The 12,914-nt window shown below is 48.8% G+C and overlaps 1 protein-coding gene across 3 annotated transcripts; it reads left to right on the forward strand.

Moving 5' to 3' along the window:
- The first annotated feature begins 86 nt into the window (after positions 1-86).
- On the forward strand, positions 87-12,312 carry Nep1 (Neprilysin 1). 3 transcript variants are annotated; one of them, XM_033385068.1, is made up of 9 exons: positions 87-352; positions 3,966-4,822; positions 7,773-7,850; positions 9,491-9,618; positions 9,686-9,803; positions 9,865-10,871; positions 10,941-11,103; positions 11,164-11,480; positions 11,563-12,312. In XM_033385068.1, exons 2-9 carry the CDS (start codon positions 4,243-4,245, stop codon positions 11,833-11,835), a joined length of 2,664 nt encoding a protein of 887 aa, XP_033240959.1. In that variant the 5' UTR covers positions 87-352; positions 3,966-4,242; the 3' UTR covers positions 11,836-12,312. The 3 variants fall into 3 exon arrangements, with proteins under 3 accessions (XP_033240959.1, XP_033240957.1, XP_033240958.1); XM_033385066.1 differs by lacking the exon at positions 87-352 and adding an exon at positions 2,021-2,404; XM_033385067.1 differs by lacking the exon at positions 87-352 and adding an exon at positions 2,924-3,411.
- The last annotated feature ends 602 nt before the right edge of the window (positions 12,313-12,914 follow it).

Here is a 12,914-nt window from a genome sequence, read left to right on the forward strand (position 1 = left end):
AGGAATGCTTAGTCGCGCAGTCCAATGAGCACTAAACGCGCATTTTACCGATAATCCGAGAAGAGTAGGCCACCGAGAGGAAATCAATTGCCCTCGCACCGAGCACCACGTTTATACGCGTCTCTTCATCGTCTCCTTTCCTTTTCTACGTTTCCACTTTGGTTTCGGTTCGGCTTTTGTTTCGTTCATGTCCCGCCACAGTTTCCGTTGGCTCCTTTAGCGCGTTTCTAGTTGCCATATGGAGCCGGTATCGGCCAAAGTCAACCGGAGCAGCAGAAGCAGCAACAGCAGCAAAGAACAGGAGCCACGCACGTGTCGACCAAAAGTTTTGCGCCAAAACTGGAGCCTGAAGGTAACCGTAGCCGTAAACGTAATAAAGTCGTTGTCCAGGTGCGTGCTTCGTGGCTTGATTTGTTGGACTGCAGCACGCAATGGTGCTTAGACGATGTTAATCTTCTTTATTGGCCTCGAAGAGTACAGGGAGCACGGGCTCCGAAGCACGCCACCTGTTGGGCGCCATTACGGCAAAGCTTTAGGCGCGAATTTTGAATGGGAGAATCCATCGAAAAGGGGGAGGACTTGAAAAGCCATCAAATGATGTTGATTTGAGGGTGTGGTTCAGTGGGGTATTAGTCGGGTAGGGTGCTTGAGAGAGTGGCCAGAAAAGGATCACTTGGAGTTGGTAGTTGGTGTTTGGGGGGCAGAAAAGAAGCGCTGTTCGAGTGGGTGGGCAATCAATCAGCGAAATGAAATCAACGGCAACGTAATTTCAACGATTACCCCTGCGCCATTGAGTGGCTCCCGAACGAACAAGTGTCACAAGCAATAACAAAGGAAGAGGGGCTGGGGAAAGCCTAATCTTTGGCCGACCACCGACCACCGACAGCCAACCTGAACGGAAGGGGGCCCCAACTTATCGGCCAACACATGAAGAGAGGTAATTAATTTTTTGGTATTTGTGGTACCGAGAACATATTGACTATGACATGATGATCACGCACTGATACTGATAATGACCATGCCAATGCCACAGACACAGGTCTGGGAGCTGAATCTGGAGCTGGAACTGTGGCTACAGCGTCATGCTGGCTGCCATTAACGCGCTTTGTGTATGGAACGCGCCAAGTGAGCGCGACGCGGTCCCAAAACCTGCGGTTTGGCGCAAGCAGCGCACCTGTCCAGCCGCCAGTCAGTTAGTCAGTCAGCCAGCAGCGAAGAGACTCGCTCTGCCTCCTATCTCTATGGGAGTGTGTGTGGGAGGGTGTGTAGGTGTTGCGGTGTCGTCGCCTGCACTTTCTTTGACAGCAGCAGAGCCGCAACGCAATAGCAGCAGCAGCAGCAGAAGTTCAATTGCTTGGCAGAATGCCAGACAAAGGGGCTAGACTGATTGATACCCTTTCTACGAATGGGATAGGGAGTCTCAGCAGAGATAATAAAGAAAGCTCTTACTCACCCTTAAATCGATATATGTACATATGTATGCACATATTATGTATGTAGCAGTCTCCACCATTAATTACTTAGTATCAATTATTAAAATTTCCATCAAATTCCATGAGCATTTACCAGCACTGTAAATAAACCGTAATTTAAGGAATCGTTTTTTTCACCTTCAACAAACTTTTTTTTCTTTATTCTCTGAACCGTTAGAACTTAGTCTCCCGATTGTATAATTTATAATGATTAAATCTTAAAGACATGGGGAGAAAAAGACAAAGAAGAAATGGACACAGGGCCTCGTTCTGGATATTAATTTAAAATTCTCTTCGAATAATAGTTATCTTGAATTTCGGCTAAGCGTAACCATTTGGGCATTATCCAACAGAGGGGCCAGTGCCAGCTCCTGCCTGTCGCCCCACACGAGCCCCAGCCCGTGCTATGGAGTAAACCAACTTAACAGCAATTTAATCTACACCTTTTTGGGTGTCAGTGTTCAGTTCCATTCACCCAGTGTAGTGTCGTTGTTGTTGCTGACGACCGACGCGCTGCCGTTGACGCTGGCGCTGGCGCCAGTGCTTAAAAGCTAAGGACACGCGCTCAGAACGTTCAGTTCGCCTCGAGTTTTTGCCCCGCGCGGTTTGGCGCGAACAAGAGACAGACACGCACCGCACACGGACACGCACATTGGCCACAGAGCCGCCGCACGGAGCCAGAGAACCACAGAGCCACAGAGAGCGTTGAATATAAGTTCCAAAACAAAACGCAACGGAACCAAGTCGAAAGGAACGGAACGGAACGGAAGGGAGTAGAGAGCAGAGAGCAACAGAGAAGAGGCCATAAAGAAACATCGACGGAACGGACGTCCGTCCCCGGCAACGGTAACGGTAGCACGCAGCAGCAGCATAACGTAACAACAATATCAAGCAACGGTAAACGTAACCGTAAAGCCACAACGAAGACAAAAGTAATGAAAAAACACAACAAATCTAAAACAATACAAAACAAAAAACATGAACAAAACACAGCGAATAGCTAAAAAAAACATTAACAATTTAAAGTTAGTTTAGAACAAAGGCAATCGAATTTGTTGTTATACAATGTCGCATTTCATTTAGTTTTTTTAGTTGGGTTTCGAGTTTCGTGCTGTTCTTCTCCACCGCACACTCTCCTCTATTTTAGCTTTCTGCCGTTTCGTTTTCATTGACGCAGCAGTGGCGATCGGTGGCAGCGGCAGCGGCTGCGGCTGCGGCAGCATTTCGCATTTCACGTGGCGCCCAAAATATTCATGACCATCACGAGATTCGATTCGAGATTCGAGAATCGGATTGTGGGGGCTTCCTCCTCTGGGCCAGAAGCCCACCTGCGGCGTCAGCTGCTCTGCTGCTGCGCTGTCTCCGGCTCAGGCCTCAAGTCACAGCCTCAGCCTCAGTCTCAGGCTCGGTTAACTAGTTTCGAGTTTTGCAAATTTCGCCGCGCATTAATCTTCGATTAAATTTATACAAAATCCAGCAAACTGTTTGGCTGTGTAGCCCCCAGGCCCCCTCTCTCTCATGTTCTGTCGCGCCGCCGGCTGCGTTTGCGCGGCAACGGTCGAAACACGTTGGCCCTGATCGTCACACTCACAAAAGCAGCAACAACAGCAAGGCAGCAGCACAGGGGAGCAGAGGCAACCAACGCCAGCGCAACGCAGTTGTTTGGGCAAAGGAGGTGGCTGGCGCACGCAGTGCAGTGTAGGAGACAGAAGGAGCGCAAAGGTTTATTCAAATAGGAGTGCAGAAAAAGCAGTGGCCTAAAGGTGGAGCACAGGAAATGTGTTTGAGTAACAGTGAAGCGCAGGCTGCTTAGTTGAGTAAGAGTATCGCGCTGGGCATGCAGTGCAGTAGAGCAAGCACAGGAACTACAGTGACAAAGCAGTTGAATAACGGTGAAGCCTCCAGTTAAGCAAGAGTGCAGCCAAGGCAGTGCAGTTGAGTAAGTGTGGAATCCAAGCAGTGCAGTGAAGTCAGAGAGAATCGCATCTGAAAGCAGTAGAAGAGTTCTGCCTCTCTTGTTCACCCCCTTGATGCAGTTTTTACTAATGTTATTGCGCAACACACAGGCTGTCTGTCATACAGTGGAAACTCGACACGTGACTGATGATCGACTGTCCGTCCGATTGGATTAGTGATTGGCGATCTGGTTGGGGCCGGTCTGGTCTGGTCTGGACTTTGCCGGCAGTAGCAGCGGCTATCGGCTTACGTTTTACAATGGTACAGTAGAGCCAGCCTAGCCATAACGTAACTGAATCAAAATGGAATGCCAAAAAGAGATTCTGGGCAGCTATGGGGGAAGTAGACGGTGCATGTATTGTAGCATGTAAGATTGTCTGTCCAGGAATATCCAAGCAGTGCATCAATGTAGGGCTAATCTGCACTGTACCGCACTAGCGAACAGACATGTGTCCATCACAGAATTAATACCCATCATATCTCGTCATTTGCCATCTCTCTCTTTATCTCACAACCTTTCTCCTCTCCCTCACTTAGTGCCGTCGACGCTGATGTCGCAGTCACAGCCAGCGTCGGTGCTGTTGTGAACGTGCGTGGAGCAACCAAGTCCATATCAGCGGCCGACACCTTTCCATCAACATCATCGGAGATTACCATCCGTGAGGCGTGAGAAACCCAAGGCGCCCGCAAGCCATAAATCAAGAGGGCTCGTTCGGTCTGGTCCCGTCCCGTCGGTGAATCAGCACCCAGCAGATAAGGAGCTGGGAGCGACGCCATCGCCGGGCAGTAGTTGGCAGTGTCGCCGCCGAGCGATATGTTGGCCACGCCGAGCGGCGGCGCAGCGCCCGCTAATGTTCCCGCAACCGCACCCGCTCCAGTACCCGTATCGGTGCCAGCATCCGTATCCGCCGTATCTGTGCCCCCAGCATCCGCCGCATCCCTGGCCAGTCCGGAGAAGCCCCTGAACAATGGCTACCTGCAGGCGAATGCTATGGACGAGCTAAATGCCACAGTGGTTTCGCCGCTGCTCGGCCAGCAGCAGCAGCTGCAGCCACAGTTGCAGTTGCAAAATCAGCAGCAACAGCAGCAGCAGCAGCTGAACAAGCTGCCAACTGTAGTTTTCCTCAGTCCGGATGGAAGCGGCGGCGTGGGCATTGGCAGCGCCCTGCATCGGAATCCCATCTCTGGGGCAAGCATCCCCCCAGCAACCGCCTCGAGCCGAAGCAGCGACTGGCTGCTGAAGGAGTTACAGCAGCGGCGCCGCCTCTTGATCCTGGCCATCGCCTTCACCGTTCTGGGAGCGGCCATCGGTGCGCTGGCCATCTATTTTGCCGGCGTCCATCAGCGCTGCCAGCTTTATCCCCGCTCCCTGGACGCCGGCGAGCCTGTGGCAGGTGAGTGTCTGAGCGTGCGTGAAGCTCATTTCCATTTTCATTTCCCATTCCCGTTCCCATTCCCGTTCCCATTCCCGTTCTACTCCCGTCGCCGATCCCGTTCCATGCAGTGCTAACTGGGAACTGGGTCAGCAGCCAATCAACAGGCATCCTGTATCCTGTCTTCCAACTTCCATCTCTCATCTGTCCCCCGCCTCCGTCAAGGTCCATTTACTGTTGTGGTAAGTGAATTTGGCGCCAGTCCCTGCCCCTCCCTCCACCATCACTCCATCCTATTGCTCATCCATCCATAAATCGAGTAGAAATTTCAATTTCCTTGAGCGGGGGAGGAGCGATGGACAAGCAACAGGCTGAAAGAAAGGAATACCAGCTTCAAGGTCGAGGCTTTTGATACCCTTTCAAGTGCATCGTTTCGATGAGAGAGGGCTAAGAGAGTAAGCGTCTGTATAAGTTTGCAAAACTCGAATCCATAATAATATTATCCTCCGAAAGGGTATGTGTATAACAAGATTTTTGTTATCTCCGTCCTGGCAGCCGGCCCTCTCTTGTCACTAAATGCTGCTGCTGCCCGCTCTCTTCTCACTCTCTCTCTCTCCATCGTTGTCTTCCCATCCTATTCGCTCTGTTTGGAATTCAATTACAGAATATGTCAAACAACAAACGGGAAAAGGAGCAAGCAGCGCACCAGCAAGAGAAAAGGGCACGGGGCGGCACTGCTTGCCTTGGTGCCATTTTGTAGTCCGTTATTTGCCCTCTCGCTCTTTCGCACTTTCGCAACTCTCGATAACAGTGGGATCGAGCAGCGACCTCTGGGAAGTTCTGTTTTTCCACTGCTTTCGCACGATTTTCCACCCCCGTGGACCACTGTGCGGGCGCTGGTCTTCTCAGGCCCTTCCTTCTGTAGTCCTGTGGCCTGTTGTGGTCTGTGCGTGGAGTGAGAGGCCTGGCAGGCGGCAGTCAAGCAGCGTGTTCCCTTCTGCATTCATTCACATAAGGCATTCACAAAATACGTGTAACACAAAGTACGGATTCAAAGCAACTGAAATATTCAGGAGGCTCTGCTCTGCTCTGCTTTGCTCTGTCAGCGGTATGGCCCGGTATGTGGGCAGGGATGTGTGTTTGCGGCGTTCCTACAACACTCATTTTCATTTTGCAAAATGAGATAAAAAGCGAACACACACACACACATAGAGAGAGAAAAGCAATCAATCGGCCTGGCCCTTGGCCCTGGCCAGAGGATGTCTATGAATTTTGGAACGGTCGTTTCAATCGATCGCGTCCCGTTGCTGCTTCTGCTTCTTCTTTGTGTCTCTCCTTCGTTTTTACCGTTAGCTTAATTGAATGTGCACACACACACACACACACACACACTTACACACATTCACTCGAACGGTATGTTTCATGTGTGCGCGTGTCATCGTTATAAAAACGTGTTTTTTAATGTTTTGCGCCAAAAAATCATTCATCGATAGCGCGCTACCGTTACCGGATGCCACAGGTCGTGGAGGGTGATAGGAGCGGAAGAGAGGGAGGATGGGGGTGCACCATCAAAGCCTATTTCTAACAGTACTCCGCATATGATGCGTCTCCGCCGTTTACCGTTATAGCCCACGTAAAAATATCTCTCATCTCTCTTTCTCTCTATAAATATCGAGCAACATCATCATCAGCATCGGCATAGCACCATCCCCCATCTTCTGGCAGACCCCTGGCCTTGACTATGACTATGGTACTCCCTCCATCCCCTCCTCTTCCCTCCCCACTCCTGTCTGCTCCATTGATTCAAGCCGTAATTTCTTGGGAAATTTTAAAGTGGACTCCGAATTTAATGGGTGGAAGGAAAGAGGAAACGTTTTGGAAAAAACAAATTGGTTTAATGTTTATAGAATATGAAAACGGAGGGAGAGAAAGGACACTCGCTCGATTGATTACATAAATATTATATTTAGATGGAGATATTCCAATCTTATAAGATCTTATAATAGATTCCAGACCGGAAATCTATCAAAATAGACTTGATTTGTATTGAATCGATTATGATCTTAATTGTAGGAAATTGTTCAAAAATTAGTTTCGAATGCCCAACCATTTCGTTGGGGGAACTTTCCATGTACATACATATATCCAGTATCCAGTATATGATATGCTTTCTTCCATGGAAGGATGGAAGGAAAGCAATGCCAAAGCTTGAACAGCTATAATTTAAGGCAATAATTCCTTTTTATATATTTGTAATTTATGTATTTCCAAAGTAGTCGAAAAGAAGAGGGTTCTATGAGTACTAGAGGGCTCATTACTCCTTATTCTTTGGCCTCTGGTTGAAGCGTCTCAGGTTCCACTTCGGTTGCAGTGGTCTTCTGCGCTGGGACATTCACCTCGCATGCTGGTTTTTGGTCTCGGGTCTCGGTTTCAAACGTGCCACATGCCACTTAAATCTATTAACGCCATGGTAAATGTTATTAGCTCTCCATTCGGTCGGGGGAATCGCTTTAATTAATAATTAATGCTGCCATCCAAAGCCAGCCACCACCGCCCTACTCGCCTCCACTCTGTTCGCCTAGATGTCACTTTTTATTGACAGCCTCGACAAGGACATCAGCATGCAACATGTGTCCAGGCTAAGGAATCGATGTCAGTGGTGACTGGGGCTGGGGTTCGGTGGATTGTGGTTGATAGAGCAACATTTCTTTATTTTAATTTAATAAAGGACACGACTTGGCGGAGGAGGAACAGATGGAAGGAGGAGCTGGTACTGTAGCAAAGATTGTACTCTTTTTCTTTCGTTTTCTTCATAATGAAAAATTTAAATTCAATTTACTTGAGTGGTTTTCAAATCAATTTCACCCACTCCCCACTACCCATTCCGCATACGATTCCGATTCGGACTCGGTTTTTGCTATATCTTTTGGAACGCTATCAAATAAGAAATCTTTTCGCTCTCTAATTGCAGGCAACGCCAGATGGGGCCTGGGCAATGCCCACGAGGGGCAGGACAACATTTGCATGACTCAGGAATGCGTGAGAACAGGTATGCTACTCGGTATAAGTGGACATGCTTCGAGTAACCTCTTTAATGGACACCTGGATTATTGTCCGAGGTCGCTGGGGGGAAGTGGTAGAAGAATGGCAGTCGAAGTGCAAGCGAAACACGGGACACGGAGGGTCATGGGCTGATTGGAAAGACAGTGAAAAGGGTGCCAGGGATTTGCACAATCACGAAATGTTTGCAATTTATTTTCCCATCAATTATTTATTTGCCATTAAGATAGCTTAGGCCTTTCCCCAATCATGGATTATAACCGAACCCTTTGTCGATGAGGAGCTGGACATCTGGCGAGCGACAGGCGGCCGAAAGAGCTCAATTTATATTCAAACAACTCCGACTCGTTCGATTTTCAGAATCGAATTTCAGTGGAGTGTGTAGGCTACTGCCATATGCATCGCCTATATAAATTCTAAAACAATTACCAAAGGGTGCAGCGAGCAGAGCACAACAGAACGTAACAGAACGATACCGGTGTCCAATTAGCGTTGCGGTTTCTGGGTCGTTTCGTCATCGTTGTTAGCCTACTTTTTGGGGCAGACAAAGGACAGAGGACAGTGGATAGTGCCGGGGATGGGGAGAGACTGTGGGAAATCCACCAGATGGAACACCATGTTCTAAGAACTACAAATATCATATTCGAAACGTTTTCCCGAGAATTCCCAAAAAATAGTTCGAAAAAGAAAATCTTTTCAATGAAAAGGAAAAGGCTTTGCTCTTCTATCGCAATTTCAGTTCTTAATGCCATTTCTCCGAAATTTATTCCTCGAGAGCCGGCGCCAGAAATGTTGCACAAGCGAAAAGTGCAAAGGAGTATGCCCGAGAATGCAAAAACAAAATATCTGCATGCTGTCGATGCTCCTCTCGAGATTCTTGCGTAGACTCTCCCCAATAGGGGTTAGTTTATGTTGTTTTTGGTATTGTTGGACTGCTCCCAAAACTTCAGACAAGCGTGCCCACCGCTGCTCCATAGATAGCGCATCCCCAACACTTCAAAACTAAATTTGGATTCCCGCCTTTAGTATTCCTAGAAAGTTATTAGAAACCATCGAGAATGAAACTATTCTAAATGAAATTTATGGCTAGATATCCAAGGATTATTCCCACATGCCGTTCATCCGACTTTTAAGTGCAAGAACCCCTCTGCTTGTGGATTGGCCAGCGCCAAACCATTCAAGGTCTGGTCCTGGTCCTGGTCTTGGTCCAATCCCCCCTTAACCCCCTCTGCAACCAAAAGCAAATCCTAGTCTCAGTTTCAATTGAAACTATTGTCAGACCGAGAAACTTTTCCGTCTACGCGGGAAAGTTTCGACCACAGACGCCGCAATGCAATTTGGGCCATGGGTATAGAAAGGAAAAGGAGTAGGAGTCGGGGTTCGTTTCGGTTCGGTGTGTGAGGGTTATCGCTTATCGTAAAACTTTTTGGCGAATGATTTGTTGGCCAAGTTTTCTGCAAACACCGTTTGCTATCAGCACAGGCGACAGGTGAATGATATCAAGGTGAATTATGGTCAGAATGTGGGGCTGGGGGTGGGGGAACGTGAACACCATAATTAAATGCCGAACCAGCTGAACTGTTTCCCAAGATAGAGGTGGTGTCTGACTCGTTGATTTGCCATCTATAGCGGCTTCACTGCTCTCGGCCATGGACATGACGGCCGATCCCTGCGAGGACTTTTTCCAGTATGCATGCGGCACCTGGAACAAGGTACATCCCATACCCGAAGATCGCAGCTCCATCAGCACATTTGAGGTAAGTATTAGACAGTGCTTTAGAGACAAAAACTGGGTTCGGGAATGTATCTTTTACCCACCAACAGGTACTCTCCGACCAGCAGCAGGTGATCCTTCGGGGTGTGCTCGAGGAGCCAATCGACGAGCGCGATAACCAGGCCACCATCAAGGCTAAGACCTTCTTCAAGAGCTGCATGGACATACGTGAGTGTACCCCATAGATAATTACCGCCAGATATATACAAATAGTATTGCTTCCACACAGCTCAGATAAGAAAGATCGGCTCGGGGCGCCTCAAGCAGGTGCTAAAAGCCCTCGGTGGATGGCCGGTGATCGAGCCCAACTGGCAGCCACCGGACGATCTCTCGGTGGAGAAACTGATGGGCCATCTGCGGCTGAACTACAGCGAACCGGTGCTGATCGAGCTTTATGTGGGGGCGGATGACAAGAACAGTTCGGTGAACATCCTGCAGATGGATCAGCTGCAGTATGCCCTGCCCTCGCGGGACTACTACCTGAAGGAGAGCAGTGCCAATGACCGGAAGGCCTATCATCGGTACATGACGCAGGTCTCGGTGCTACTGGGCGCCAATCCGGCCACGGCCGCTGCCGAACTGGAAAAGGTGGTGCTGTTCGAGACGCAGCTGGTGAACGTCTCGCTGGCCGAGGCGGACCGGCATGACACGAGCGCCGTCTACCGAAAGATGACACTGCCAGAGCTGCAGCAACTGGTGCCGGAGGTCAAGTGGGAGGAGTACTTGCAGACAGCTTTGGGGCCGGGCATAAAGCTGCAGGCGGACGAGCCTCTGGTCACCTACGGACTGCGGTATCTCACCGATATGGGCAAGATACTGCGGCGCACCGACCGCCGTGTCATCCACAATTATATGCTGTGGCGCCTGGTCATGTCGCTGATGACCCACATGATCGACGAGTATCAGCGGGAGCGGGTGGAGTTCCGCAAGATACTCATGGGCATTCAGTCGGAGCGGACGCGCTGGTCCCAGTGCGTCGAGTGGACCAACAAGAAGCTGGGCGTAGCCGTCGGCGCCCTCTTTATACGCGACAACTTTAACCAGGAGAGCAAGGAGGTGGCCCTCGAGATGATACACACCATCCGAGCGGCATTCAACGAACTGCTGGCCGAGAATGACTGGATGGACGACGAGACGCGGGCGGTGGCCAAGGAAAAGGCCGACTCTATGAACGAGAGGATTGGCTATCCCGAGGTCCTCACCAATGCCACCGAACTGGAGCAGGAGTATGTAAATGTGAGTGTTGACGGGGGTCCAGAAGGGAGCCATATTACAGATGCTTTCCTCCTCCTTCTCCCCCACCAGCTGACTGTTGTGCCGGACAATTTCATTGACAACGTGCTGAGCATCTTGCAGTGGGAGTCGGAGAAGGTGCTGCATCTTCTGCGCCAGCCGGTGGACAAGGAGAAGTGGACCACAGAACCGGCAGTAGTGAATGCCTTCTACAATCCCAACAAAAACGATATAGGTGGGTGCCACTCTCTGATCTGCCTTCTGATCCGCAACTAAAAACGTTTCCTCTCTTCAGTATTTCCTGCGGGAATTTTGCAGCCTTTGTTCTACAGCCAGCACTTTCCCAAGTCACTCAACTATGGTGGCATTGGTGTGGTGATTGGGCACGAGATCACCCACGGATTCGACGACAAAGGGCGGCAGTTCGACAAGGAGGGTAACATGATGCAGTGGTGGAACAATGCCACCATCGAGGCATTCCGCGAACGCACCCAGTGCGTCATCGATCAGTACTCGCGGTACAAAATCAACGAGGTGGACATGTTCATGGACGGGCGAATGACGCAGGGCGAGAACATTGCCGATAACGGTGGCCTCAAGCAGGCCTTCAGGGTAGGTCTCCTCTCGCTCTCTCTCTCTCTCTGTTTAGAATTTTTTCTGATCTGATGTGATCCTCCATTCCTTTGCTTTGCAGGCCTACAAGAAGTGGGAAACACTGCATGGCCGGGAGCTGCAGCTGCCCGGCCTCAATATGACCCACGATCAGCTATTCTTTCTCAACTACGCCCAGATCTGGTGCGGTTCGATGCGGCCGGAGGATGCACTGACCAAGATCCGCTCCTCGGTCCATTCGCCGGGCTTTGTACGTGTCCTGGGGCCGCTCTCGAATTCGCGCGACTTTGCACGCGCCTACAACTGCCCCTTGGGGTGCAACATGAATCCCGAGGAGAAGTGCAGCGTGTGGTAGATACAGATATGCAGAAGAGAAAGATTATGTGTTTTTTTTTATATATTTATATCGCATACTTTATATAGTACGAGTAGATACCATATACAAATAATACTTTACTGTAGACAACGGAACACCACGGAGGAGGGACATCATCTGATTCGTATCTCTATTCGGTTCTTTTATTTTATCTCGATCTGTGCTCTTGTTGTATTTGTATTTGTATTTGTATTTTATGTTTTTGTTATAGCAGTTATTATGTAATGTAATGTACGAGTAGTAACGATGATCCCTGTATACCCTGCGCATATGCATTATAGATGGCAATATTGTGTCTGGGGTGCTACATATGAGAATCATGCCACACAGAGCCCACAAGCCGCACTCCCACACATATCAAACCCCACACCCACACCCCCACCCACCCGAAGAGCGTCCGACGAAAACGGATTATATTATATTCGTGAATAAAGAAAACAAAACAAAAAACATTACCGAAATCGCCAAATATACCCCAAGGGATTGTGTTGATTCTCGAATGATCACTTTGATAATGACCCGATCCCAATTGAAGTTGCATCATCTTTATAACACTTCTACAAATGAGATCCTCTAATTATAGCGATTTTTCTTATATAAATAACTTATCAATACCATATACTCACCGGTAAAGTCCATCGAATATACACTAAATATCGTTTTCCGGAAAAAAAAAACCAATCCATGCCAAAATAAGGACAACAATCGTACTTTAACAGGGGAATGTCAACTGTCAACATCTCAAGAAATTGAAACTGGTGGCTATAGACTCCTGTAGATGGTGTTGGACCACAAAATATTGGAACACAGCCTAAAAAATTTGAATGCGCTGCACTCTATAGGAGGATATCTCAACATTTCGGGTGCTCAACAGGACTTGGGAAATAAGAAGAGCTTCATTAAAAGCTTCCATATAATCCTTCTAGTTGGTACAAAATATCAGTAACTGGCTCAAGTGCCACAAGGTATTGTAATAATAATCATTCTTATATGTTAACACTTGACACTAACACTATGTTAACACTTGATATTACTTGTTTCTTGTCGAGCGCTGATCA

This window comes from Drosophila pseudoobscura, chromosome X (assembly GCF_009870125.1).
Source record: "Drosophila pseudoobscura strain MV-25-SWS-2005 chromosome X, UCI_Dpse_MV25, whole genome shotgun sequence".
NCBI lineage: Eukaryota > Metazoa > Arthropoda > Insecta > Diptera > Drosophilidae > Drosophila > Drosophila pseudoobscura.

Coding starts and splice junctions, on each gene's coding strand:
- Nep1 (XM_033385068.1), top strand. CDS start 4,243: ATGTTGGCCACGCCGAGCGGCGGCGCAGCGCCCGCTAATGTTCCCGCA. Junction 10,872..10,940: donor TGGAGCAGGAGTATGTAAAT/GTGAGTGTTGAC, acceptor CTCCCCCACCAG/CTGACTGTTGTGCCGGACAA. Junction 11,481..11,562: donor GCCTCAAGCAGGCCTTCAGG/GTAGGTCTCCTC, acceptor TTTGCTTTGCAG/GCCTACAAGAAGTGGGAAAC.